This window comes from Megalopta genalis, chromosome 5 (assembly GCF_051020955.1).
Source record: "Megalopta genalis isolate 19385.01 chromosome 5, iyMegGena1_principal, whole genome shotgun sequence".
Lineage (NCBI taxonomy): Eukaryota > Metazoa > Arthropoda > Insecta > Hymenoptera > Halictidae > Megalopta > Megalopta genalis.
Window position 1 is genome coordinate 13,971,048 of NC_135017.1, and position 26,323 is coordinate 13,997,370.

Below are 26,323 nucleotides of genomic sequence, written 5' to 3' on the forward strand. Positions count from 1 at the left end.
CATCGTAATTAATCAATTTCTTAGTCGCGTTCGCGATCATTTTTCGAAATACGATGGATTCTAAATGTCGACGGAGCCTGTAATTTATTTCAAAAAGAGACAAAGAGAATTTTCAGATCTTCTAATATCGATGTAATAACGATATCGATACAAATTCAGGTTTGGACGCGTTCGAATGGCGTCCAGAGGGAGCGAGGTATAATCTTGTTGGACATTTAGCAATTTATTTTGAAAATTAGCAGTCTAAGACGTGTGATCTAATTACAGTGAACCGATTAAGTGGATCTTTCTCTATTCCCTAGCGCGATCACCAGACCTTCGGACCTTTATGCGAAATAAAAATGTTCTCTGTCTAGTGCGAAGCAATATTTCTCGTCATTTCGACGCGCTTGTATCCTTTCGATGTATCTCTAGTATTTTTGAAACTTAAACTATCCAATGTTGTCATAAATTCCGCCAGTCTAGTAATCACCGGCGCATGCACCTACTGTCAAAACAAAATGAACGATCGTCGGTGCATTTACAGGAAGTTCTGGAGCCAGCAATTTTAAATGTAATTTTTATTTAGGCTATGTACAACACATACGTACAATACGTGACCCTTGCTTAAAACTATGTTACGCTCGCCCCGGTATGCGCTTTTTTTTATTTTCCACTTAATCTTTAACGTCACCTAATCATTTTTTTATACTTCATTTTTCTCTCTTTCTTTCTCTCTCTCGTTCTCTCTTGCTCTCGTTCGCTCTCTCTCTCTCTCTCGCTCGCTCTCTCTCGCTCTCGTTCTCTCGTTTTCAACATACGCGGTGCATGTGATAGGTGTAATTACGTCGCATGCATTGTTTATGCTTCCCCCTGTAACGTAACACACATACACGTGTACGTAATAAGTGCGTGTGTCCATTATCTTTTTTTTTGCCTCCGCTTCCCTCGTATATTTTCTCGTGTGATATGTTACAAATTTTTAGGAACATTTCGCGTCGAACGCCGCGAGTGATATCTTTTTTTTCTTTTTGTTATTTTCTTTTAATAATAAGATTCGCAGTTAAAACTACATGAAAACAATGCAGTTTCGTAACACCTGCAGCTTTTCATACCTCGCTCAATATATGCATTAGACACTTATCGAAAAATGACACCAATATAGAGGATTGTTGATTGGACAGACTCCAAATATCACCGCTGAGGGGCGCCAGGGCCAGCGTCCACCCTATTCGCTAGACTACCCTTAATCAATTAACACGCGGTTAACTAGAAAAATGAACAGACATATGGAAATTATAACAGACCAATTTTCGAACCGAGTAATTAAAAGCCGGAGATTTAAAATCATTCTGCTGCATTTAAAAATTTTGTAATGTAATCTCAGATGTTACCAATACTCTTCATCGTACACTCAGCATTTTTCTCCAGATTTTTCAACAACTATCTTTCTCGAGAACAACGCATCTCGTTCGAACATAGACATTAATTAATTACACGAATCAATAATTTGTACAGTGGGTGTAAACTACCCCCAAAATAGACCACTGCCGCATCGATCGACAGAAAAAGTTGGTAAAAATTCAACGTGTGGTTCAACGTAAAAGCTAATTTGACTTTCTTTCGAGAATTTGTGGCCCGGCGCCCCTCAAATTTCGAACGCAAGGATCGTCAGTTACCCTCAGCTACCCCCTCCACTCCGATTATTGAAAACTCTGGCCAACATAAGCACACAAATCAATGCCTAAATTGTTCTCCACTAAGGATAGGTATGCTTACATTTTTAAAAGGACATTGAAAAATCGCATATGCTAGAGTACCTGTTGATTACACTGTATATGTACCTCTCTCTCTCTCTTTCTCTCTTTTTCTCTCTCTCTCTCTCTCGTTCTCTCTCTCTCTCTCGCTCGCTCTCGTTCTCGCTATCTTTCTCTCCCTTATTTACAGTTACCTCCGTTAACAAAACCGTTAGTTCTCGATCGTTGTTAAGAAACTAATCAAGGATCCCACGGGTGGGACAATGTTCTCACGCCCACGCATGTCGCGTTTTTGTGCTTGTCGATTCTCGGTAGAAAATTCCTCAAACAATAAACATCGTCGTCACGCTTTCGTCTCAGCGTTTACAGCAATACAATGCGCGAAAATCAAGTGGAAGTAAAAAAAGAAAACGAAAGACGTAACACTTAAATTATATACTTAAAATTACAATTGTCATCGACGTCGGTGCAATACGTGTATACATGGTACGTACGTGTATAAATAAATCATAATTACATGCGTCGAAATTAAATATACAATTACATTATAATTGAACCGTAATTACATTCGTATTCTATGTAATTTCATTGTAAGTCTATGTATATAATTATAATTTATTTATTCGGTTTCGCACGAAATCGATCGGCGCCGACGTAACAAATTAATTGTATTAATGGCAACATAATGAATACTGCTCGGGTTTGTCGATCGGAAAATTAATTGGTACCGTTGCGCCTTCTGCAGGATGCAAGAAATGTTTCACCGCGAACTATTTCACCGCGTTCAGCGAACGAACGAACCGAATTGTTTCGTGCTACATATTTATGCACACTTGCCGTTCGAATGATAATTAATAATAATTGTTTCATTGATAACAACAATAAGCGGTTTCGTGCGGTGATAATGATCGGTGAATTTAACGTGCACGTTCACGAAGTACCGAAATTGTTCGCGAAAATGATTAAACGTTCAATGTTCCGTGAAATAACTCTGTGCTAATATTATTTAAACAATATAACAATTCGTGTCGCTCGCAGCCCGCACAGAAAGCCCTCGACGCACTAATCAACGGAGGATGCTTTTAATTACGTGTATGTATCTACCGGGTGAGAATTAATTAACAAACTAGCGTACCAAAATATTATTAACAATACGACTGAATCTCCTGTTCGAATGACCACGTTTACGAGTTACCGATCGGAATCGATTTCCTCTAGCATAATGAACAAATTATTTAGACCAGATTTGAAATGATTGGCGCGCCCGTTTGGAACGTTCGCGGCGCCAAATTCAAAATTTCGCTTCTCTCTTTCTTTCTTTCTCTTTTTCTCTTTCTCTCTTTCTCTCTCTCTCTCTCTCATTCTCTCTCTCGTTTCGCGAGAAGCCTCGAAGTTTCCTCTTTGGTGGTACTTAGAAATACGGTATTCTCTGTGTGTCTCGTCTTTGGTTTTAATGGCGGTTTCTCTCTCCTGTTCTTTGGCAATGCGATTTAGCGACGTTGCATCGTGCTCGAATAGCTTCGGAATTTCTCGTATAGCTTGCGTGCATGCGTTTACAATTATGTTTGGTACTGTAGCATCGGAGCAGCGAGATTCGGATGATGAGCGGTATTCATTCTTAGAGCCGAGATACTTTTGTTGTACCACTCGTCCTCCGCTGACATACCTGCAATTAGATCAATTCGTTTTATTCGGGTCGAATTCGGAGAATTCGGTGAATCTTAGATGAAAAATTGGTCGGTTTCAAGTGTTCGTAATTTCTACGGAAAAAATCGTACGGCAGTCTAACTAAGCGCATTTCAAAGGGCGAAGATTATACTTTCGACATCGCTAAGGGCTCTTTCATTGAAAATTGCACTGGATTTGTATCGATGCATTTTTGTCGACCATCAAAATTGGATAATTAAATCTCAGGTCAAAAATTGGTCGGTTTCAAGTGTTCGTAATTTCTACGGAAAAAATCGTACGGCAATCTAACTAAGCGCATTTTAAAGAGCGAAGATTATACTTTCGATATCCCTAAGTTCTTCTTCGTTGAAAATTTCACTTGGAATCGAACCGACGCATCTTCGTCGACGATCAAAATTCGATGATAATTAAATGTTGGACGGAAACATGAAAAATTTCAAACTATCTTAATTAAGTGAAGCTGATTAATTTAGCGGAGGCGAAAGTAGAATTTTCAAGCATTAAAATGAGCTAAGTTACATGGTCGGGCGATTTTGTTGCAGAAAGTTGTAGCAGTTTGAAAATGACCCACTTTTTCAGCAAACGTTTCGAGGTTCTCCGACCGCTAGAGTACAATATTCAATTATTTTTATAAAGAATGATCATAGCGGGAGAAAATGATTTAGCAGAGATGAAAGTAGAAGATTCACGCTTTAAAATGAGTTGGATCACATCATTCTACGATATTTTTTCTCGGTGTTACGACAGCTTGAAGGTGACGTTTCGGACACCATTTATTATTTCATTATTTTTACGATATTATTTCAACAATATATAATTAATGAATAATTACATCCAGCCGCGCGTAACTCGCGCAAGTCACTGTCCGAAACGAAGCGAAGCAGTCAAGGTTACCATGTAATTAGTAACAGCTAAAGAGATCGAAATAACATTTGCCGGAACTCTCGACTAAAATTCATCTGACCTTTTCAACTTCCACGAGTTCGAAAATACGATTACACAATTTTAAACCCATTATCTGTGCGTGGTCCTCAGAAACTCGTTATTTATCGACCGAAGTGTGGTCCGTTGCACCGGGCAAAACGCAATGTAATGCGCTTTCGTCTACCCGAAACAAAATCCATTAATGTTTAATTCGCCGAATAAATTTAAATAAACATTAAACAATTCGATTAACCTCGAACAACAACGTCTTTATTCGAAAACAAATAAATAAAAAAAAACGATACAAAACAATTCCACCGTTACTCGAATCACGAAAAGCAATCATATAAATTAAACAAACTCGATTATTAACGCAATAATCCGTTTAAACACATTTCGCATCGTTGTCTGAACTTTTAATCGCAATGAAATAAATAGAACAACGAGAAATCGACTAGATTGTTTTAATAAATTCGCGTCTCCGGATTCCAAGCGTCGGCGACGCCATTTAAGGATCCCCCAAGCGGCGGGAAAGCATTTTTTAATTCGAATAACTGTAGAATAATTTCGCCAACAGTTCATCCAATTAATTTTATGCGCTTGATAAAATCGTTCGAACCATCAAGACTTAATCGGACTTAAATTACGAAGATTTGCGAATCGCTTTCGGGTTAATATTTGTCGGAATTCGAACCGGAAACGGCCGTTTATTCCGCGGATCAACGGCGACGGTGGACGAAGGAAACGAAATTTCTTTTTAGAAAGCGATCGGTCGATTCGATTCGCGGATGCTCTCCCGTTCGCCGATCGCGGATCGTAATCGATCGATTTGCTATCGCATTAAGACGTTAAATCGTTAGGAGCAGCCGCCATGTTGGCGGCAGTGCTGCAGCGAGAGCCAATTCGCGAATAGTCTTGATTCGATTTAAAAGCGATATTCCATCTCGCGCCGGAAATGATGTAAGACGGCGCGAATCCGGAAATGGAGAGAGGACGTCTTGGACGTACGTTTTGCTCGGGTATCCGATTCGCGTCATTTCCGGCACGGCTTTTTACGCAATCAATCAATAACTAGGAGTCGACACTCGGCGAAATGGGAAGCCCGGCCGAAAAATCGATTCCAGTTTATTTACGATGGATGCGAATCTGTTGAGGCTGGACTGACACTTTATAGAAAAGCTTCGCGTTCTGATCAATCATTTTATAACGTTTTCTCGAGGTTCCGATCGCGTTTTATCGGGGTGTGGGAACGAGAAGCCGGCCATCGGATGGATAGCAGGGACGATTAATCTCTGATAAATTACTGAGAGCTTGGAAATTTATTTCTGCGATTGAAACTGCTATGTCGATCAAGAATGAATCTTTCTCTTCGAAATTAAACCTCAAAATTTGATGCGCGATTTTTTCTGCGCGTTTTATTGCACTATGAATGAAAGTATGTTGCTAGCCAGCTGGCAAAGGTAGTCGACTTTTTGAACAACTTCGAAAGACTACACTGATCTTGAAAAATTTTTCTTAGGATTGAAATTAACGCGATTTTGAAGATTGAAGTCTCTTCTTTACAACGAGATTTTAAAATTTGAAGCACGATTTTTTTCGCGTGTTTTATTGCACTATGAATGAAATTATGTTGCTAGCCAGCTGGCGAAGGTAGTTGACTCTTTGGACAACTTTGAAAGGCTACACTGATCTTGAAAAATTTTTCTTGGGATTGAAATTAACGTGATCTTGAAGATTGAAGTCTCTTCTTTACAACGAGGTCATAAAATTTGAAGCACAATTTTTTTCGCGAGCTTCATCGCACTATGAATGAAAGTATGTCACCAGCTGATGACCAGACCAGATGACCGACTTTTTAGACAATTTTGCCCGTCGGTACGGAGCTTACAAAATTTTCTTAGCTACTCAAACATCATTTAGCCCCGAGATCGAAGCATTCTCTTTCAAACGAGACCTCAAAATCCGACGCACGATTTCTCGTTCCCGTTTTGTAGCAGTTTGAACGGACAACGTGCCCACGCCCGGCGGAGATGATTATTTAGCAACTTCGTACATTTCCGCGGAGCTCGAGCAATTTTCTCGTCCATTCGCCCTGCAATGCGCCTCGAGATTGAAGTCTGCTGTACGCGAGGAGCGCCTAAAATTCGCAGCACGATCTTCTGTTCACGTCTCGCGACCGGCCGAATAATAAAACGTCACGAGAGAACACTCACCCATTGCGTCTTGTCTCATACCAGTGACCGCCGACATGTTCGATGCGGAATGCGACATGGAGAACGGTTGTGTCATACTCGGATAAGACGTTGTGCCCATCTGCAAGAACCACGTTCCACCATTAATTCCATTCGAGCCGACGCGGCATTGCAAAATACATGAAACGAAATCACGGCGAGCGAGGCGAGGGAGGGGGGACGCGTGAAACCAGCAAAACCATTGGGCTAATCGGCGACAACAAATAGATACGCCGTCGAAATTTCTCGCGGCCGCAGTTATGTAACAGATACACAGAACGGTAATTGATCTGATGAATCGCGCGAGCCGAAATCGCATTTGCAAAACAAATTCGGAATTAGCCAATTAGCGGGCATCGATCGGGGTAATCGGGGCCGCTTTGAGGAATCCGACGGGGCCGAGGGCGGCCGGTTAGGCCGTCCGGGAAGTTTTTCCCGGCGAGAAACCGACGTAGCCGAAGAATTACCGACTCAATTAAAACGGTAGGCATTCGGTAATCTGTCCGACCCAACTAATCAGTCGAAATGCAATTTAGGTACATCGACCGATAGCGATGCGCCGCCGGACGGTCAGCTGTGCACTTCAATTTAATACCTCGGTTAAAATCATTAACGAGAAACGCGTCGGACTCGTCCGCAGCCGCCCGATACTTCTCGAAGCGATACACACACACACACAACGATTGTTCCGTAAACAATCTTTCGCCGGAAAGTCGTGGAAAAATCCGATTCGGCCACCTGCGGAATAAGAAAGAGTTCGAGGCGAAACGCGAACGAATTCGGAAACGTCGCATTATTAACGTCGTTCAATCTGGAGACTGGAAACTATGTACATATATTATAATTTATAATTCGAACTGTAGCATGCCTCGCAATTTGTACTGCGAATACGTTCAATTCTAGCTATAGACGCCATACTCGCGATTTAAACTGAACGTGTCACTCGCGATTTAAGCTAAACATATCACCGCCATTGGCAATTTAGGCTAAACACATCACCCGCGATTCAAACTATTTTATGCGCAGAATTTATCTATTCGGTTAAAATTACTAATTAGAATTCGATAGTACGACTTGCGAATTTAAACTACGCGCGCGTACTACGACCGGCGATTTTAGCTATGCACGCTATGACTTGCGATTTAATTTAATTATTACCTGCGTGTATAATCGACGTGTGGTCGATGGTACTAATTAAAACTCGAAACTCTGAATTTCTAATTTAGAAACCAAGCCGCGCGACTATTATAATAGTTTAAGGTATTATAATTATTCTGCGACCATAATGTACACGTGTTAAGAATCGACGTCGCGTAAGTTGCATTAACGGTGCGCAAGGGAATTTCGTTAATTTTAATTATAGTTATAACGAAGAGCAAGGTGCTGTTCCAATGAAAAGTAGCAACGAAATTTTCTTAAAATTACTCTTCGGTAAAATAAGCATCGTCGAATAAGCGACGAGTGAACTACATATGTTTGTGTAATTAATAAAATATAGTGTAATAAATAAAAATTGTCCTGATCGAAGTAGCAACGAGCAGGAGTAAAATTTCAGCGAGTCGAAAATAATGCACGGTTAATGAAATTCTGTTAACGGTCTCATCGTTTCGCGTTTCAACTGTCCGCTTTTATAATAAATGCACAATATCTGGATGTTACCAATTATCGATGTTTCGTGGCCGATCGTTCGATCGACTGTGCATTGTCAGGGACGACGGTATACGTACCTGAGGGTAGCGATTTATCCCGTTTATGCTATTATGGGGATGAGGATAGGGCTGATAGCCTCTGCTAGCGCCGGGGTAGATGTTTCTCATCATGGCGCCTTGGCAAGCGGGAATCGGAGTCAAGGCTTTCTGGAGCTGCTTCTCCTGCTTCCGGTATTTTGCTCTTCTGTTTTGAAACCAGACCTGTCGACAGTGATCATGGCATTCGCATAAAACCGACGGTATCAACGTCATGCAAGTTTTCTAATTCCGAGATTCCATGAATGACTCGTTTCTACTTTGTCCGATATTAATTGTCACGGCTTCCCACGTGCCGTATCTACGAACAATTTTTTCGGCGAAAATGAATTATACAAGGAGAAAGTAGAGATTTCAGGCTTTAAAATGAGCTTAGTCTTGTTGTTCTACGATTTTTATTCACGAAGTTACAGTATTTTGAATACCGTTGATGTTGTTTGGGGTTGAAAATTTCGCGTAATGTCTGGAACGAGGATTCTCATCCACCGTGTCGCGAATAAATTTTTTTAAAGAAATCGACGGACAGCGTCTAAAAGTAGACACTTCAGGCTTTAAAATTAGTTTAGTCTCGTTGTTCGACGATTTTTATCCGCGAAGTTACAGTATTTTAAATATCGTCGATGTTTCGGGGGTTGGAAATTTGAGCGTAAACTCTGGATCGAGGTTTTTCATCTATTGTGTCGCGAATAAATCTTTTTAAAGAAATCGACGGACAGCCTCCGAAAGTAGATACTTTGGGCTTTAAAATGAGCCGAGTTCCATCGTTGTATGATTTTTTTTCACAGAGTTGTAGCTGTTCGAATATCAACAATTTTTTCGAAAATTTGAAACGTCCGCGAAAGTGATGAACAGCTCGTTCTTATAATTACCGATTGTTTAACAACTATAAAAACGGGCCGCAAGAGGTCTCGACAACGTCTAAAAATGTTCCCATCGAGATCCGGCACGATCCAAAGTCGCAGCACGGCGGAGGGACACGCGCCCCCATAACAAAAGCAGGCATTCTCCTTGACAGCAAGGATTCGCACGGGGCCCAAGGCGAGCGGAGCACGCATCGCCATTTTGCGCCGGAGAATTTCCATTGTTTCGCGGGAATTAGCGCGCCCATATTGGGATCGCCTCTCTCCAGGCCAGCTATAGTCCGCGTTGTCTACGTCGAATCCACCCCCACCGAACGCCGGGGGCTTCTTCCATTCGTTTCGCTCCTGTTTTTCTCGGTTCTTATCATTCCCTATCAACCGAGCCTCCCCCACGGGCCACGGGAAAGGGGCTGGCAACGTCACCGGCGCCTCTTGATTGGCCGATGCCACCGCCGTGACGTCACCCGCCGGCTCCCTCATTGGCCGACGCGTTTTATCGACATTTCTACTGTGCATCAGATCTCTCGGCACCCTCGCCACCCCCGTGCACGCACGCACGCGCGCACGCCATTGCGAGATAGAAAGGGCCGGGGTGTGGAGGGTGGTGGAGAGACACTTTTTCTACCATTTTTCTTCTTATGCACCTCTTACGGCCCTTTCCTTTTTCCTCTTTCTCTTTCGCTTTTTCAGACGAGATCGCTTTTGTTTTATTGGTTATCGGTTGTTGTTCGTTCCCCCGATTTTTATCGCTCCGGTGTTCGACGGTGTGTTCGCGACCGGACGAGGAAGGAGATTGTTTGGGAAAATTGGCCGAGTTGCTTCTGAATTGTTCCTAGGATTTCGTGTTTCGGTACTAATTGGACTGGGTGATTATCGTTGTCCGTGGCAATTAAGCGAAGGCTTCGGAAACAACTTATCGGACGCCTGCTGTTCCGGGGACACTTCGCGATTTTTTTGCGAGAAAAGTAAGTGGACAATTGTTACGGGGTTTTGATGATCGTTTTCAGTCGAGAATCGACCGTGTAGCTGAATTTTTTGGTGGCGTGAAAGTCGAATTCGAGCTTGCTGCAAGCGATTAGGTAAATCCTTGTAAAAGATCTTGTTACGTGACGTAACGTTCTAAGCTAACTTTGCGATTTTTTTGCTCGGTAAAGTAAGCGTCCGATTGTTATGGGATTTCAGCGGACGTTTTCAGTCGAGGATCGGCTATGTGGACGAATTTTTTAATGGTATGAAAGTCAAATTCGAGTTTGCTGCAAGCATTTGGGTAAATCCCTGTAAAATACCTTGTTACGCGATCTAATATTTTAGACCCACTTTGCGACTTTTTTTATTATGCCGCTACAAAACCATTTGCTATCAAATTTCAGCGAATATTTTCATTCGCGTTTCCACTGTGTTCACAAATTTTTTGACACGGATAATATCAACGGCTTGCTGCAATTTATCGTAAACATTCTTCAGAAATATTTCGTCTCGTTTCAGCTACTGCTTGTATTTTGACCTTTGATATTTTTTAAGTGAAAAGAATTGTATTTGCAGCGGGCAGAGTATATGTTGGAAAAGCGAACCGATCCTTTTATTTGCAACCACTCCCTAGGAGCTTTTTGAGAACATATTTGCGCGCGGGCGCGTCCCTTAAGGCGCACACCCTGTAAGAACTGGAAAGCTAAGAGTTCGTAATTCAATCACCGTGCTCTCCAATCTCGTCTCTCTCTCTCTCTCTCTCTCTCACTCTCTCTGTCTCTCTCTCTTTGGCTCTCCCACGGAGAGGAAGATGGGATAGCGAAAGTGCGGCACCCTCTCTGGGGGAGAACAGCTCAAAATGTCTGCTACTTTGAGCACCGCGACCCAGAAAACTATGCTTCTCCACGCCTGAGAGAATACAGTTCGCCTAAACCGCCATTCTCGCAGAAAAATATATCTGCGACATGTTTCGTCATCGACAGATTCCACGATCTCTCGAGAATAATATACACGTCATTTCAACCTCGAAACATTTATTTAAACAATAGAAAACATCGGAAGAACGTAATAAATCGAAGGAAAAAGATACAAAACAAAGGGTCAGATTTGAGAATTTTTTTCGGAAAAACTGGGGGAGCTTTTTGAAAAATACTTTCTGCGTTCGAAAGATCATACTTTGCTGTGGATCTCATAATTTTTTCACTGCAACATGTTCACAATCGTAGAAGATACAATCATTTTCGCTAGGGCATCTTTTTCAACCCTTCATAACGATGGATCGCGCGATTTGTGTTAATTAAAATAAATCAAGTATCGACAGAAATATTATCCATCGGCAGGATAGCAGTTTACAGTGCAGGAAATAAGCCTGTAAATTTGGAAGCCGATCGATGCTGCGGTTTTTGAGAAATATTCATTGCAAGCGTGTTTCGGAGCTGATCGACGATCGGAAATGTTTGTAATTTTTTGGGGAAAGAAAACGCGATCGCGTGGAAAATATTTTCCGTGGAGAAGATAGAAGACGTTCGACGGCCATATTTATTTGGTTCGCTCGTTTCCTGGCGGATAGGAAGTCGATTTTCTCGTAAAACGCCCAGTAGGTAGGCAGCCAGGCTTCGATCGGAAGTCGAATCGAAGTAAAAAGGTCGAATGAAAACTCAGCTAACTCAATATCGGGTCTCGGATTCACCTTTCTTTTTCTACGGCGTAATGGGATTTCTTGTGCGGTGATTCGAGAATTATTCTCTTACCACAGTGCTACCCTTTTTTATCATTATCATTAATAAGGACGTTATCGTCGCTTCTCGACGCGACTCGGTCGTCTCTCGAACTTAGTCCGCCTTACCAAACAATTATTTCAAACACGCGTCGATCAGGATCAACTTGCAGCGTCGTTTTATATTTTACCTCGACTTTGTGACCGTTTTTATGAAATTGTTGCAATTAGGAGAACCCGAAATCACGACTGCTGTGAGTTAAACAAAGAGCTTCGAGAAAGGAGCTGTTACAAAATTTATTGTCTCGGGGTAACTTTGCAATTTTTTTATCGCGAAACTGTGCCATCGTTTGTTATGGCACTTTAGCATACATTTGCGTCTATGTTTTCACTATGTATGCAAATTTTTCGAAGTGCAGAAAGTCGAGATTGCGATTGCTATAAACGATTAGGTACACGATTGGTGCATCGTTCCATTTGCAAGGCCTTCGTTTAACCCTTACTTCAATATCCAAAATCGTCGACGTTGTTCTATAACCAGGGCACCCCTATAATCAGCTCCTGTGTCACGTCACTCTCCATTTTTATTTATTTTATAATTTATTACCGCAATCAAATATTATTCTTAATAATTGTCCGCCAACTCGCTACCCTCGACAAGGGTTGCTTTAATGTGCTGTAACTTCGCGAAAAAAAATCGCAGCCGAGTTTCTTTCACCTCAAATTAAAGGGAAAGGTTCGAACTTCATTCGGCTGTAAACGACATCCCAGAAAAAAATTGCACAAGGTCCGCGCATTTCGTCAAATGTCGACGATTTTTCGATACGACAAACACAGCAATTTTCAATGTGACAAACATGGCTTCGCATTTTGGCGAGGGTGCATCGAACTGAAAATCCAGAAACACTGTCTTAAAATAGAGATTTCGAGCTTTAATTTAAAGAAACTGTCATCATTCTACGATGATCTTTCGCGGAGTCATCGTCTATCGAAGATGGCCAAATTTTCGCCAAACTTTTTCTCCGCTGTCTGTTTTCGGTTGTTGGCCCAAGGGTTGAACAGTTTTATCACGAAACTTCTGATCAGCATAGTCGAAAAAAGGGACGAGGACGGTAGCAAAGATAAGAAAAAGATAATAACGTAACCGGAAAGGGGTCCGATACCCCCATACCGTCCCCACGCCGTCTCCCATCCAGCATCTTCTTAGCTGTTCGTTCGTCTCCTAGGGAAGGAAGAACCTCGGCAAGGCCGAGACGTTTCAGATCTATCTAGGGTGGAGAGAAAATTCAATTTAAAATGGCGGCTCAGATATAATGGCAGCCTCCGGTACGGCACCACCCTCCCACGCTCCCCCTACAACTCATCTCAACTTTGCCACCGCTGTTCCCTACCTATTTCTCTTTCATCCGAAAGCACCCTGCCGTGCCGGGGCTGCGCGAGCTCTGCTCGTTCGCTCGCGTGTCGCCATCTTACACGGCGCGAGATGCCGTAACCGGCGATAGGGGCTCTTAAAGAATTCCTACGGACGCGTTATGCCTCTCGGAATAATCCCTGACACGGTTACACCCGGCAACACGGTTGCGCCCCTCGATAAATTATAGCGAACGCCGGGACCTTAAAATGAGAGGCAATTAATAGAATCGAAACCAAGCCGGCGAAAATTAAGCGAAAATTAAAACGAAATTAAAACGAAATTAAAGCGCCAAGAAACGAAATTCGAACGAATGAAATTTGAGGGAATGATATTCGAAGAAATGAAATTTGAAGAGATGAAATTTCAGGGAGAGCTTTTCTCAATTTTATCTTGTTTTTGCAGCTGCGGGCTTCGATATATCTTTTTTGGCGAATATATGATACTCTTTGTAGTATAATTTTTAATGATATTGTATGCTTTTTTGCAGATAATACAATTTATAATACAGATGTATTTTATACGATATAACATAATCTTTTTATATAATATAATGTAACCCTTTTGTTTAATATAATTTTTTTTGTGTAATATAATACAGTCTTCTTATGCAATATAATATGACCTTCTTGTATAATAATCTAGAATACTAAAGAATGATTTAAAAATATTACTAGAATACATTAAAGAACAGAATACATTTGCAGAAAAATATATTAAAACAATATTCTAGTAACGGTAATATTTTCCTCTGAACGAAGAATTAAGAACAATTAGAAAACGACTAGTTCCAATTAACAACACAATTTGTAACGACGTCGTAACATAAAAAAAAACTCGGCGAGAACAAGATCAAATAATGAAATGAAGAGACAAAGAAACCGAAGAACGATGTATAAATCGTTCAGGAATGAATGTGCAACGTTTCTGGGAAATCATGCGAACACGTGTCGGCTTCTCCACACTGATAAGTTGCAGAATTTCTTTTTTATCCATCCGCGTGATGGTTAAAGCATCGTTGAAACGTCTAAATGGCAGCATACACGGGGAAATGACGCGGAAACGATTAAAACGTGGCGTTGAAGACCGTCGCGTATGGTTGCTGGAACCTTGTACAGTGAATCAAGTTCTTTTTACTGCGATTTACATTCAGCTGCGTCGCAGAAGTTTCTTTGTTTGAACGTATGCGAGTCCGAATTTCATCTGCTAATTCTACTCGCGTGATACGGAAATTGGTAATCCGATCTTCGATTCTTTCTCCCTTATTTCTGGATACTAAGAAACTTGTTTCAGAGAATGTCTCTGATGATCGTCGTGTGCAATCTCTTTGGTAAGACCTACAGATATGAAAAAAATCCTGCGTATACTACGAAGTAGCAGTAATAAGACTGCAAAAGGAGAAATGTTCAATTCCTCTGAATTGCTCAAAATTAATTCTAGAAAATAGCCTTCATTTTCCATTGACTTATTTCTGAGCGAGGATTCTGTGAAAAGCATCCCCAATAATCCCTACGTCCCGCCATTTTGTCGAGACTTACGGACGCTAAAAAAATCCTGTGTATACTACAAAGTAGCAGTAATAAGACTGCAACAAGGAAAAATTTTTAATTCCTCTGAATTGCTCAAAATTAATTCTAGAAAATAGCCTTCATTTTCCATTGACTTATCTCTGAGCGAGGATTCTGTGAAAAGCATCCCCAATAATCCCTACGTCCCGCCATTTTGTCGAGACTTACGGACGCTAAAAAAATCCTGTGTATACTACAAACCACCATCGACCATCCTGCAAGATATAAAACCCCGGCAATCCTCCGCGTGCTCGAAATTAATTCGAAAAAATGTAATTGACAGCCTGAACAGTAATTTCCTCAAACATTCGTCGACACCGTAAAACCCGCTAATTAAACCTAATTAATTCCGCCTGTGCGAGACGTAGAATACCATCGCTGCGGTCCATTTTTCTGGTTCCAACATGCAGCCAATAATTCCGGGAGCTCCGGTACAAGCGAAACAAGCCGGCAATTTTCGAATCGTCGAAAGATCCAACGGCAGACGGAACGCAACAGATTCGGGGGACAGCTCTGCGGTTTTTGACGACATTAAAGAAGTATGGAAAGGGAAAGCATGGCGGCTTTGTACGGTGTTCCCCCTGGTCTGGTGCGCGAGAGCAACATGGCAGCCGAATTCCGAGCGGTACATATTAAAACAGATGCCGGTACGTTTCGCTCTTTTGATATATAATGCAGGCCGGCGTTGTTTGTGTTAAAAGCCCGGGACCGCGGCGACTTAACCCTGTTAAACTGCGATGCTAAGTAAAACGCGGTTTGCTTTTACTCGCTCTGCTGTAATTCATGCACAAAGTGTCCGTTTCGTCCAACTTCGCGACTTTCGAACGCGGCCCGTTACGTTTCGAATGCGGGAACCGGCGAGCAGAGCCAGTCGATCGCTTCCAAACGATCGTCGACCGGTCGATCGCGGTCTTGCACAGGTTCGCATGAAAATTTCACCGCGAACAGATTTTTTTCCTCGCGACGCCGCAGCGCAGCCGCGCCCGATTCCAGGTGGTCCGCGGCGCGCGAGAAAAAACGGGATTTTTCGGGAATTATGCGCGCGATACGCGAAGATTCCGCGGACTCGGTGTCTGAGTGTCGGAACGCGCATACGTTGGCGCGTGTTCCAGCATTTTTTCGTCGACGTGTGGAAATTTTTCACCGCGCTGCAGAATTTTGAGGAGAACCGCCGCCGCCGCCGTTTACTCGACTCGTTTTCCCGAAACGGCGGCCTCGGCAATTTTTCCCGGGACTCGTGCACTTCGACGCGGATTTCGCATTGTGCGGTTCGAGAGCGCATACATTGAAGCGTATTCGAGAATTTTTTCGCCGCGGGAGATTCACGTTTCGCTCGGCTGCAGAACTTCGACGCGGAACGACGACTTCACCGATCTGTCCGTGAGAGGTATACGCTTCATGAATTATTTCTGGGGCCCGCGAACTTCGTAGCAATTTCGTCGATACGCGGTTCGAAACTACTCCTCTCCGGCTACATTTGACAATTTTTTCGTCGCTGAATCCGCACGCGCGTCCCAGTTGCAGAATTTCGAAGTTGCGTGTTGCGGCGGATCGTAATTCGTGCGACGATCGCGGACGAGGCTCTGCTCTCTGAATTTTTTCCGAGGCCCGCGAACACGGTAGCTACTTTCTCGACGCGTTGTTCGAAAGAGCAGACTTCGAGCAACAGCCTCGAATTTTTCCGCGCGAAATTATCCACGTCCAAGCCCTCGGTGTCCGATATTTATGATAATAATAATCTCCGTTTCGGAGGGCGCGTCAGAGTCAGAGGGCGCGGCGTAAAAAAAAACTGTGTTCTACGCTCCTGGTAGTTCTCTTTGATCGATTTTGCAAACCCTCGAAAGGCACGGGGTGCCTTGAATCGACATTTGCGCCCGTAATTTCATTTCACCGCCCCGCATGCGTCTTTGATTCGATTATAGCGCTGAATCAGGGTCAAAAAGATAGACTCCGCGTACGTGTGTTTGTAACTATGAATTTTTAACGTCGCGCGCGCCATGGAAAAAGGGGCCCGTTAATTAACTCGATCAATCGGGAGAATGCCTCTCCGCTGTTTGCAAAAAAAAAGAATGTTTCAGCGAAGATTCGCTGAAAATCGTCCGGAACGAAATTCTCTTCTATCAATTTTCGGTCTTCCGAGATTCGATCGGCGATCGAACGGAGAAACGTCGATAATGTGCGCCCGTAGATCGCACGGCGGATCGATCGGGCTTTTCTCCGAAGGATAGGGTGCAACCTACCTGGATCCTGGCCTCGTTCAATTTAGTAGATCGCGCCAATTCCTCCCTGCAGTATATGTCCGGGTAATGAGATTTTGCGAATGCCGATTCCAATTCTGCCAGCTGCTCCTGCGAAACAATTCGAGGGTCCTAGTGAAGACTATCTGACGGGAAATTTGCGAAATTTTAAACCGATATCGCTACGTTGAAAATAATTGTAATCGCGGAATTTTGAGCGTCGAAATTGGAACACCGACTTCCATCGAGAAAGATTCGACTCCTTCGAGATAACATAACTTCGCGTAAAAAAATCGCACGATGATCCATGTTGGCTCATTTTGAAGCGGGGAGTTCCTACTTTCGGCCAGTCTAACGATGCTTTTATTTTTGACCATTGTTGCAGCACGAAACGCGGCGGAATGTAATGACCATAGTTTCTGGTGCTCGACGATTTCAAACGATTCTACGGGGTTTAAAAAATTTTATTTAGTGCTCCGACCAACGTAGATTTGTTAATTAGAATGTTAATGTTGCGTGGAATTAAACAAACTTGATTCGCGAATTCTTTGTTCGCCTTTTATTGCAATTTGAATTGAGAGCTGTCCAGCATTTGAATTTTTAACACACGAAAAACTCGTCTTAGCTTTTCAATTTTATTCGCGACAAATGAGAATTTGTGAGAAATAATAAATTACAGAGGGTTAATGTAGATGCTTCACGCTACGAAATGAGCTACAATTGATCGGCGTACGATTTTTTCTCAATAAATTATGGTAACTTGAAGATACCCAATTTGTCATCCACGATTTCGCAATCGTTTTATCGTCGGTGTAAAATATTCAACTTTTTCAGTACCAAAAAATACTTTTGGAAAATAATAACGTACTGAAGATGAAAGTAGAGGCTACACGTGACAAAATGAGTGGAAATTTTTTGTTGTCAGATTTTTTTTCACGAAGTTAAGGCAGTTAGGAAGTTCAGGGATCTTTCGGTCGAAGATTATCGAGCAGGTTTCGAAACTTTTGCTAAAAATGATCATTTCGAAGACAAACCTGTGTGAAGGTAGTCCTGTGTCGTCGTCGGGCAGGTGTCGGACAACTTGCAGTGGTGGGAGTGTGACCAATATGTGGACTCGAAGCACAAGGATCCGGTTTTAATTTTTTGAAAGCTCCTTCCGCTCCTGAAACGAAAAATTTCTTGCTTAGAACCGCATGAAATTGCATTGGAACATCGAAAAACCACATTTTCCAGACTTTGAACAATGTTAAAATGAAATCCTAGTGAAAAAACCGATTCCAATTAAAAATTCCCTAGTCATGAAATACAAGAATTCCATTTATTTCGTAGGTGAAAGTTAAGTTGATTAAATTTTGATCGAGAAACTCGTTCTTTCAACTTTGAAAATACACCGTGCTCTGACAATTATAGTTATGCGAATATCTTTCATGCGAGATTGTTCTATAAACTCTCGCGAACAAGATGACGTACTTTAATATTCTATTATAACCACGGAAATTTGTTTAAATAATTATTGAAGTGAAAGAGATATATTCATGATTGGCAAAAAAATTAGCGTGAAATAATAATTGCAAAAATTATTGTAAAAATTATTTCACGGTGTTCCAAGGGTCAACGATTCTTTAAGGATCAAGATAGTTCTCTTTACACTTGGGAATATTTTCGCGACGTTAACATTGTTTATTACTAATTTTGATTACGTAAAACGTCGAGTCGATCTGTCGATTGGAGTGAAAGCATGATCCACTGTTGCTCTGCCAAATTCGAGGCGACAGACAGTCGCCAGCCGATAGTCCTTGTGCCATTTCGGTATTGACAGTAATACGATAATATAGATTCAATGCTAGCCACCAGTTTTGCAAGGTTCGAGCTAGAAAGTTGTCGCAATGTTGTAATTTTCACGGTTTCGTAATTCTCGAGTCATCCGACCAGTCCTCTGTCAAACGGAAAATTCCGATCAACAAAAAATCGCTCGGTAAATTACATGGGCACATTTTAAAAAGCAGACTTCAATCTTTAAATCTACGCTAGTTCGAGTCACGAAAAAAATTTGTTACGCTCTGTACAATCATTCGAATGTGAAGAATCGGAATATCCACCGACGAACCGGACGCTCTCCGTTCAAAGCGCCATAAAGCGGCAACAAAAAATCGTACATCAAATTTTTTGATCTTGTTATAAAAAGGACAGTTCAAGCTATAAATCCGCGTTGGTTTGAATTGCGAAAAAAATTCTGCAAAGATTTTACAGTCGTTTGAATCTGTCTAAAATTCTACCTGACTTCAAAATTATTTTTCAAATAGAGTAAGTAAGTATTTAATTAATTGAGTATAGTATTGTTAAAATAGAGGCTTCACCCTACAAAATGAGCCCATTTGGATCACCATTCCATTTTCTTTAGCGATGCTGCAATTTTTCAAAGAGACACACTTAGTTATGAGATTAAAGAAAAATGTACTTCCCCTTTCCTTTCGATTTCCTCTACGAAACAAAATGTGAAAAAATAAAAAAATTAATGAAATCAAAACTAGAAGCTTTAAGCTCGATAACGAGACCAGGTACATCGCAATCCGATTATATTTCGCGAAGTCGCAACCAGTTGAACATCCCCGATTTTTCCAGCTAAGATTCAGCGATCCTCCGACTGCGATGGTCGGTGTGTTTTAATTAGTGAAAGATCGTTAATGAGGGGCTTCAGCGGGGGTGTAAGGACCCGTCGGAGGTCCGCGGGAGTCCTCCGTCACGATAAGTCGTCGTTCGTCTTGGTTGTTTCACTGTATCGGCTTTATGAACGTGCGAACGTACGGACGGGGTAACGGTGGCGAGTGAAGTCCCTCGCACTATGCTAACTTGGTTAGGGCGTTAATGACCTAATCATGTTACATGCTGATTCAATGTTCAAGGATGAATGCTGTCCACTTTACATACCTTGTCCCGTTTCCCGGTGAACGGTGAAACTCGGTCAAGTTCAGCGGGAAGACGGGAGGAACCTCTTACAATCCGTTTCTTGACGAGCGAAATCGGCATCTCGCGCGATTATCTCGTCAAACTATTCTTTCGAAAATTGTCTCAACTAAGTTGAAATCGAACAAAACTGTGCCGCGGGGTCCCATAACGAACGGTGTTATTATTTCATGGAGAAGAAATGCCAAAGACAGCCGAAAAATCGAAGCTTGCGCGACATCCTCTTTTTCGAGGATGCATTGAATCGCGCGCAGCAAACGCGATTCCGATTCTTTCGGGATGAAAAAATTCGTGAACATTGTCGAATCGTGAAGGAAACTGCATGATCGAGTCCCATAATGATCGGAGTTACGGTTTCTTAATTAAAAAATGACAAAGACGGTCAAAATTTGTATCGCTTGGTCACACGTTTTCAAGCGTGCACTCAACCGCTCGCGAAAAGCTCAATTTTGATTTTCTTCTCTAAGTAAAAATTTGATAATACGATGAAAACAGAAAGGAAATTACGCGCTGAAGCTTCATAAAATTCGTTTCGCGGTTTCGCGATAAAAGAATGTCGAAATTAACCTAGATTCTAAATGATCGTCTTATACCTCGAGTATATACGGTACAAATTAAAAAGATCGATGAACCAAGTAAACGAGAATCTAATTTTCCGATTTCTAGCGTTTTCGGGTGTACAGAAAAATCGTATGAAAGAGTTGCGGGTGCTGATCTATTCCAAGAGGAATGCAATGGCAGATGCTAGCGACGGACAGCTGCGACCCTCCCAGAAATCTGCATCGTCGATGATCCCATTGATCCTGTCATTCGTCAGTGTGGATTTTACCTCGTTAAAATCGCTGGTAATTATTTCGAATGCGTTTTCGCCCGTGGCAGCTGTTAGTCCCCCGCATAATTGCCCTAAACCCACCTCTCCCAATTATTCCGTCACATTTTCGGGTAACTTTGGGATTTTCTTACCATGAAACTACGAAACCGATTATCGCGAAACTGTGACACAAATTTTCGGCTATCTTTTGACTACATCATCAAATTTTTCCACCTCGAAAAAATCAAAATTGCTCTAGTTACAAGCAATCAAGTTCATCCTCGAGAAATAAGCAATCAAGGGGATGATCCCATTCCAGACTGACTTTGGGATTTCTCTATGACAAAACCATAACCCCGATTGCTATGGGGCCTTTTCGAATATATTTGTCCGTATTCCAACAATATCTCCAATTTTTTTAACCTCGAAAAAAGTAAAATTGCGCTAGTTACAAGCAATCTGGTACACACACCCTTGAGAAATAAGCAATCAAAGGGGTGATCCCATACCAGACAAGCTTTGTGATTTTTTCGTAACGAAACTACAAAACCAATTGCTACGGGACTTCGTTCGTCATTTTCGTCCACTTCTTCTCTACGTCCCCAAATTTTTCCAGCAGAAGAAAAATCAAAACTGAGCCGGTTATAACCAATTAACTGCGCCCTCGGAAGTGAATCCTCGACCGAGCGTAAAAAAGATACTTTGTCGTTGGCGACGGTAACTTCTCGGCAAGTTTGTTCAAGTAGTAGTATTAGATCTTCTTTTTTAAAGCGGCGAGGAAAGCCGTCATTTGCACCGGCGGACGAGAGTAAGAGAGAGAGAGAGAGAGAGAGAGGGAGAAAGAGATTTCGCGGGTTCACATTTTAAAAGGGGTAAAGGATTCCCGCGGAAGACCGTCGCTTGAGAACTTTTAATGCCGCGGAGAACGCAAGAGGGTTAACGAAATTAATTTTTCCGCCCCCGTTTCTCTCTTTCCGCGCCCTTCCCCTCCGCGCCGTCCCGCCTCTCGCTCTCATTCTTTTATTCTCGTTTCATTTGCATGAACACTGCGGTAGACTCGTCTTGTTTCCCAGCGGCCTGACCTTGGAGGAATTCAGCCCCATCGGATTCATTATTGAATAACAAAGACTGCAAAAACCCGGACGAGCTTGTCTCAGTGACCCAATATTTGTTAAACATTCTATTAATCGACTACCCTGCAACCCTATTATCATACTTTAATTTATTCATTCGACATGTTACATTTCACCCACAATTTTTAATTCGTAGAAACAACATTAGTTCTTATTAGTTAACATTTAATTTATTTCATTAGTTTTCGGAGAATTACCGGCGCAATTAAACTAGCCATTAGAGACATCATTTTCGTCCAAACGATGCCGTTTCTAATTCCAAGATTCCATAAATGACTCATCCGATATTTGTCCGACTTTGTCCGATATAAACTGTCACAGCTTCCCGCGTGCCGTGTCGACAACAAATTTTTTCGACGAAAATGAATTATACATGGAAAAAGTAGAGATTTCAGGCTTTAAAATGAGTTTAGTTTCGTTGCTCTACGATTTTTATTCACGAAGTTACAATAGTTTGAATATCGTCGATGTTTCGGGGGTTGAAAATTTCGCGTAAAGTCTGGATCGAGGTTTTTCATCCACCGTGCCACGAATAAATTTTTTTGTAGAAATCCACGGACAGTCTCCGAAAGTAGACACTTCGGGCTTTAAAATAAGCCTAGTTCCATCGTTGTATGATTTTTTGTACGAAATTACAGTGTTTTGAATATCGTCGATGTTTCGGGGGTTGGAAATTTAAGCGTAAACTCTGGATCGAGGTATTTCATCTATTGTGTCGCGAATAAATTTTTTTAAAGAAATCGACGGACAGCCTCCGAAAGTAGATACTTTGGGCTTTAAAATGAGCCGAGTTCCATCGTTGTATGATTTTTTTCAACAGAGTTGTAGCTGTTCGAATATCAACAATTTTTTCGAAAATTCGAAACGTCGACGAAAGTGGTGGAAGACTTGTTTTTATCTCATTTTTATGCACAATCTGAGCGCGAATTAGGGAGAAATAAGATTTCCAAACTGTTCTACACCGTCAACTTGTCCACTACGAACGCAAATAGTTCCCCATCGATTAGCGCGCGAAGTTCGAACAGCCCGAGCCGTAACCAACGTGTTACACCATGTTAAAACAACGCCGAGCGAAAAAGGGGATTTTCTATTTACATTTCGGCCGACTCCGACAAGAAAAATGGCCAACGCGTCGTCTCGATATAGGTGAATTTTCTGCCTGTTAATTTTCGAGTGGCACGCCGTGTACATTGACAAAGGGATCGGTCAAAGGTGTTGACAATGGGGCGCTAGGGTAGCACCATATGGTGATACCTGTTCCACGGCCTATTATTATGCGTTCATGGGGATTTAGAGAGCCTAGGCGCTAAGGGTGGCCTAATGGGGTCCGCCGTGATGGGCGTAGGCGAGCATCGAGTATGTATTATTCCGGATGGAGCATGCTACAGCGAGCCGAAAGAATAGGGCCACCCCTAACCACTGCAGAGTGACATTCTGTTTTGAGTAGAATGTCAAATTTCCCTCCGAAAGCTGTGCTGTGTTTTGTCGGGAAAATCGTGTCAAAAAGTTCTACATCCGTTTGTCTCATCTCTACATACATTTTCGTTCAATTTCGTACTGGAAACACTTTGATTTTTCCGGACTTAGGGCAACTGGTTCAACGAGAACAGTGCACGATTAGTGCAAGCACTGTGCTTACATTATTTTTGTGCGAGACGTTAGGGTTGAAATACGAATTAAAAATTAAATGAGCCGATTCGAAAGTATACTTTGTCCAGTTCCGAGCCTGTCTACGAATCGACTTTGCTTGCTTCGAAGCAAAGCGGGCCCGCGACCAAAGTTCCGGGGACCTTTCGAGTCCCAGCATCGTCGGAAAAGACGTCCATCGTTACCCGAGAACTAAATTAGCACTAAATTAGCATCGAAAGAAGCGAGATACTAAACTGGCTTTGATACCAAACTCTGCTTATCTAGCTTCACAAAGTCGATTACTATGCGTCGCGGGGCTGCATCCCCATATTCTACGATTATTAATTACTGTCAGCTGAGTCTGCGCGAGGATTCCGAACCTGACTCAACAAAAACAGTCCAGAAACCTAAACGAAGTCCCGTGTAATCAATTTCACACGATTCTTCGTGTAAGACTAGCTTAATTCGTTGCTGCCATGTCGGCGCGCCAATAGTATTGCATTGGGAAGTTCGGCAAGTTGTTCCGTAGGGCTGTTAAAAAAAGCACTGTAATTCCTTGCCAACAGACAGCATGACAAAGCTGCCAGAAAAGTGTGTGAAGGCGTTCCGTTTACATTGACCCCTTAACGAGCCTAACTCGTTACGGAGATTTCTAATGAGAACCTGTTAAGTATTAATGTTATTCCATACTTTCGAGCTGGAATTAAATCCTGCTCTTTTTTCCAGAATATAGACCAGAATAGACAGAAATAAAGAAATATAGACAGAATATAAAAAAGTAATACAAAAATATAAGGAAATAATATAAGAATATAAAAAAATAATACAAGAATATAAGAAACCCGTATGGCACGCAATTAATACAGAGTTTCTTCATCCCCTAAGAAATCATTATACTCGAAAGACTTCTGTACATCAGAACCGGGAAGAAAATGGCACGGCAAGGGGATAAAAAAGTTCGTCTTTCATTTTCTCGTGAAAGAACGAAACAGCATTCCCAACGCGACCCAATAATCGCTAGGGAGCAAGGCCCGCCGCTTAACCTTTTAGGTTATGTCGACCAGGGTGCCTCGGGATCCCGTAAAGATCATCGAGCCAACTGACCGTACAGCTACAGTGGCCCACAAAATTGTTCGTACTCCTTTTAAAAGGTGATAACTTTTTTCAAACTGGACTAAGTGATCTGAATTCTTTTTTTTCTAGATGACAGAGCAATTAGTCTTCTAGACGATTAGTCTTCTAGCTTTTCCTTAATTTAGCTATTACTCGGAATGAAAAGAAGATCTCTTTTATCTGAAGAAGATCTATTTTATCTCTCTTTTATCTGAGTCTATAACGAAGATTTCAAAAAGCCGCAGATTTCTTACAGTTTTCGGTCGAAATCCTGATGAAACTGCGACTCTTGCGATCTTTAATAACAACGTGAACCGATTTCAATAAAAATTTTCTATATGCATAATAAATTACCGAGATCTGCGAAAGACATTTCCTAAATGTTCGTTATAGGCTCACATAAAGAAGAAGTTTAGAAACGAGAGATTGTTCCGTCATTCCAAGTAATAGCACAATTAAAAAAGAAAGAAAGCATTTCAGCCTTCGTCTAGTAGACTAGTCCCATCTAAAAAAAAAAGTCCAAGCCATTCAGTTGATCCTTAAAATAACAATTACTTCGTTACAAAAGTCGTACGAACCCTTTTGCTGGCCACTGATAAGCCCCTCGTACGTTCCGCCAGCATTTCCGGAATTACGCCGACACGGGCATAACAATTAATAAGAGAGGAGCGACAGCGAGATCGAAGGGATTCTTACCAACGGTGGAAGTGGCCCCGACGCTGCTCCTGCCGGGGGTCGCGGCCGGTGTTGGCGGGCTCGCCTCGAGTCCCTGGTGCACACCGTACAAGCCGAAATCCTGTTCGTTGGAACTGGCGCTGCTGCACTTCCTTTTCTCCTGGTTGTGGTTCAGATGAAAGCTGTCGTTCTCGACGAGCCCGACCCCGAGGAGGCCCAGGTTCGGCCTCAGCTCGTCCATCAGCTTGTTCTGGCCGCAGTTCGCGGCCGCCGCCGCCGAGAAGTTCAGCTGTCTGCTGAAGATCGCCGGGAATATGTTGAACTGCTGATGGTCGAGGCTGAGGGCGGTCGTCGGCAACGATGAGCCGCCGCCGCCGCCGCCGCCGACGGAGCTGCCGCCGACGGAACCGACGCCGCCGGCACCGGGTCCCCCGGTACCTCCGGACAGGTCGTTAGCCAGGGTGATGCCGGGGTGACCTTGTCGAGGTCGCTCGTTCGCAATGTTCACCGCGCCTGCCAGCGGTTAGTGGGTCATCCTTCTAGCAAAGGGTCCGCGATTTTTACTGTGTTCCGGTTACCGAGCAGACTAGGCTTACTAGGCTGAGGAGACTCGAGTCCGGGCCCTCTACGGTCTAAGGCCCCGCGTCGGAGGGTCCGCGGTTCGGCCTATTTCAGCGCGGATATGCCGCGAGCTGCTGCTTGTGCCAGGCTGCTTCGGTTGCACTTTCGGCGCAGCCTCGAGCTTGTTCTCCGATAAACTGATGTCTCCGGGACTCGGCTCCTGGGCCTCGAGGCTTCGGGAGGTTGGCGAAGCTGATCTCCTCTTTCTGAAGGATGCGCCGATGCCTGTTGGACCCAGCGGCTGGGTCTTGCTCCGTCTCTCGGTCACTTGGAAAGAGGATCGAATGCCTTTC

At 42.6% G+C, this 26,323-nt stretch overlaps 1 protein-coding gene across 1 annotated transcript; it reads right to left on the bottom strand.

The window, feature by feature from the left end:
* Positions 1–545: 545 nt before the first annotated feature.
* On the bottom strand, positions 546–25,923 carry LOC117227001 (homeobox protein unc-42). Its single transcript, XM_033481843.2, has 6 exons — positions 25,431–25,923; positions 18,119–18,246; positions 17,088–17,195; positions 8,308–8,490; positions 6,563–6,662; positions 546–3,402 (listed from the first exon to the last, which is right to left on the bottom strand). Exons 1-6 carry the CDS (start codon positions 25,648–25,650, stop codon positions 3,296–3,298), a joined length of 846 nt encoding a protein of 281 aa, XP_033337734.1. The 5' UTR covers positions 25,651–25,923; the 3' UTR covers positions 546–3,295.
* Between the last annotated feature and the right edge of the window lie 400 nt (positions 25,924–26,323).

Coding starts and splice junctions, on each gene's coding strand:
- LOC117227001 (XM_033481843.2), bottom strand. CDS start 25,650: ATGGACGAGCTGAGGCCGAACCTGGGCCTCCTCGGGGTCGGGCTCGTC. Junction 18,247..25,430: donor CGGGGCCACTTCCACCGTTG/GTAAGAATCCCT, acceptor TTTTCGTTTCAG/GAGCGGAAGGAGCTTTCAAA. Junction 3,403..6,562: donor TATGAGACAAGACGCAATGG/GTGAGTGTTCTC, acceptor ATCTAATTGCAG/GTATGTCAGCGGAGGACGAG.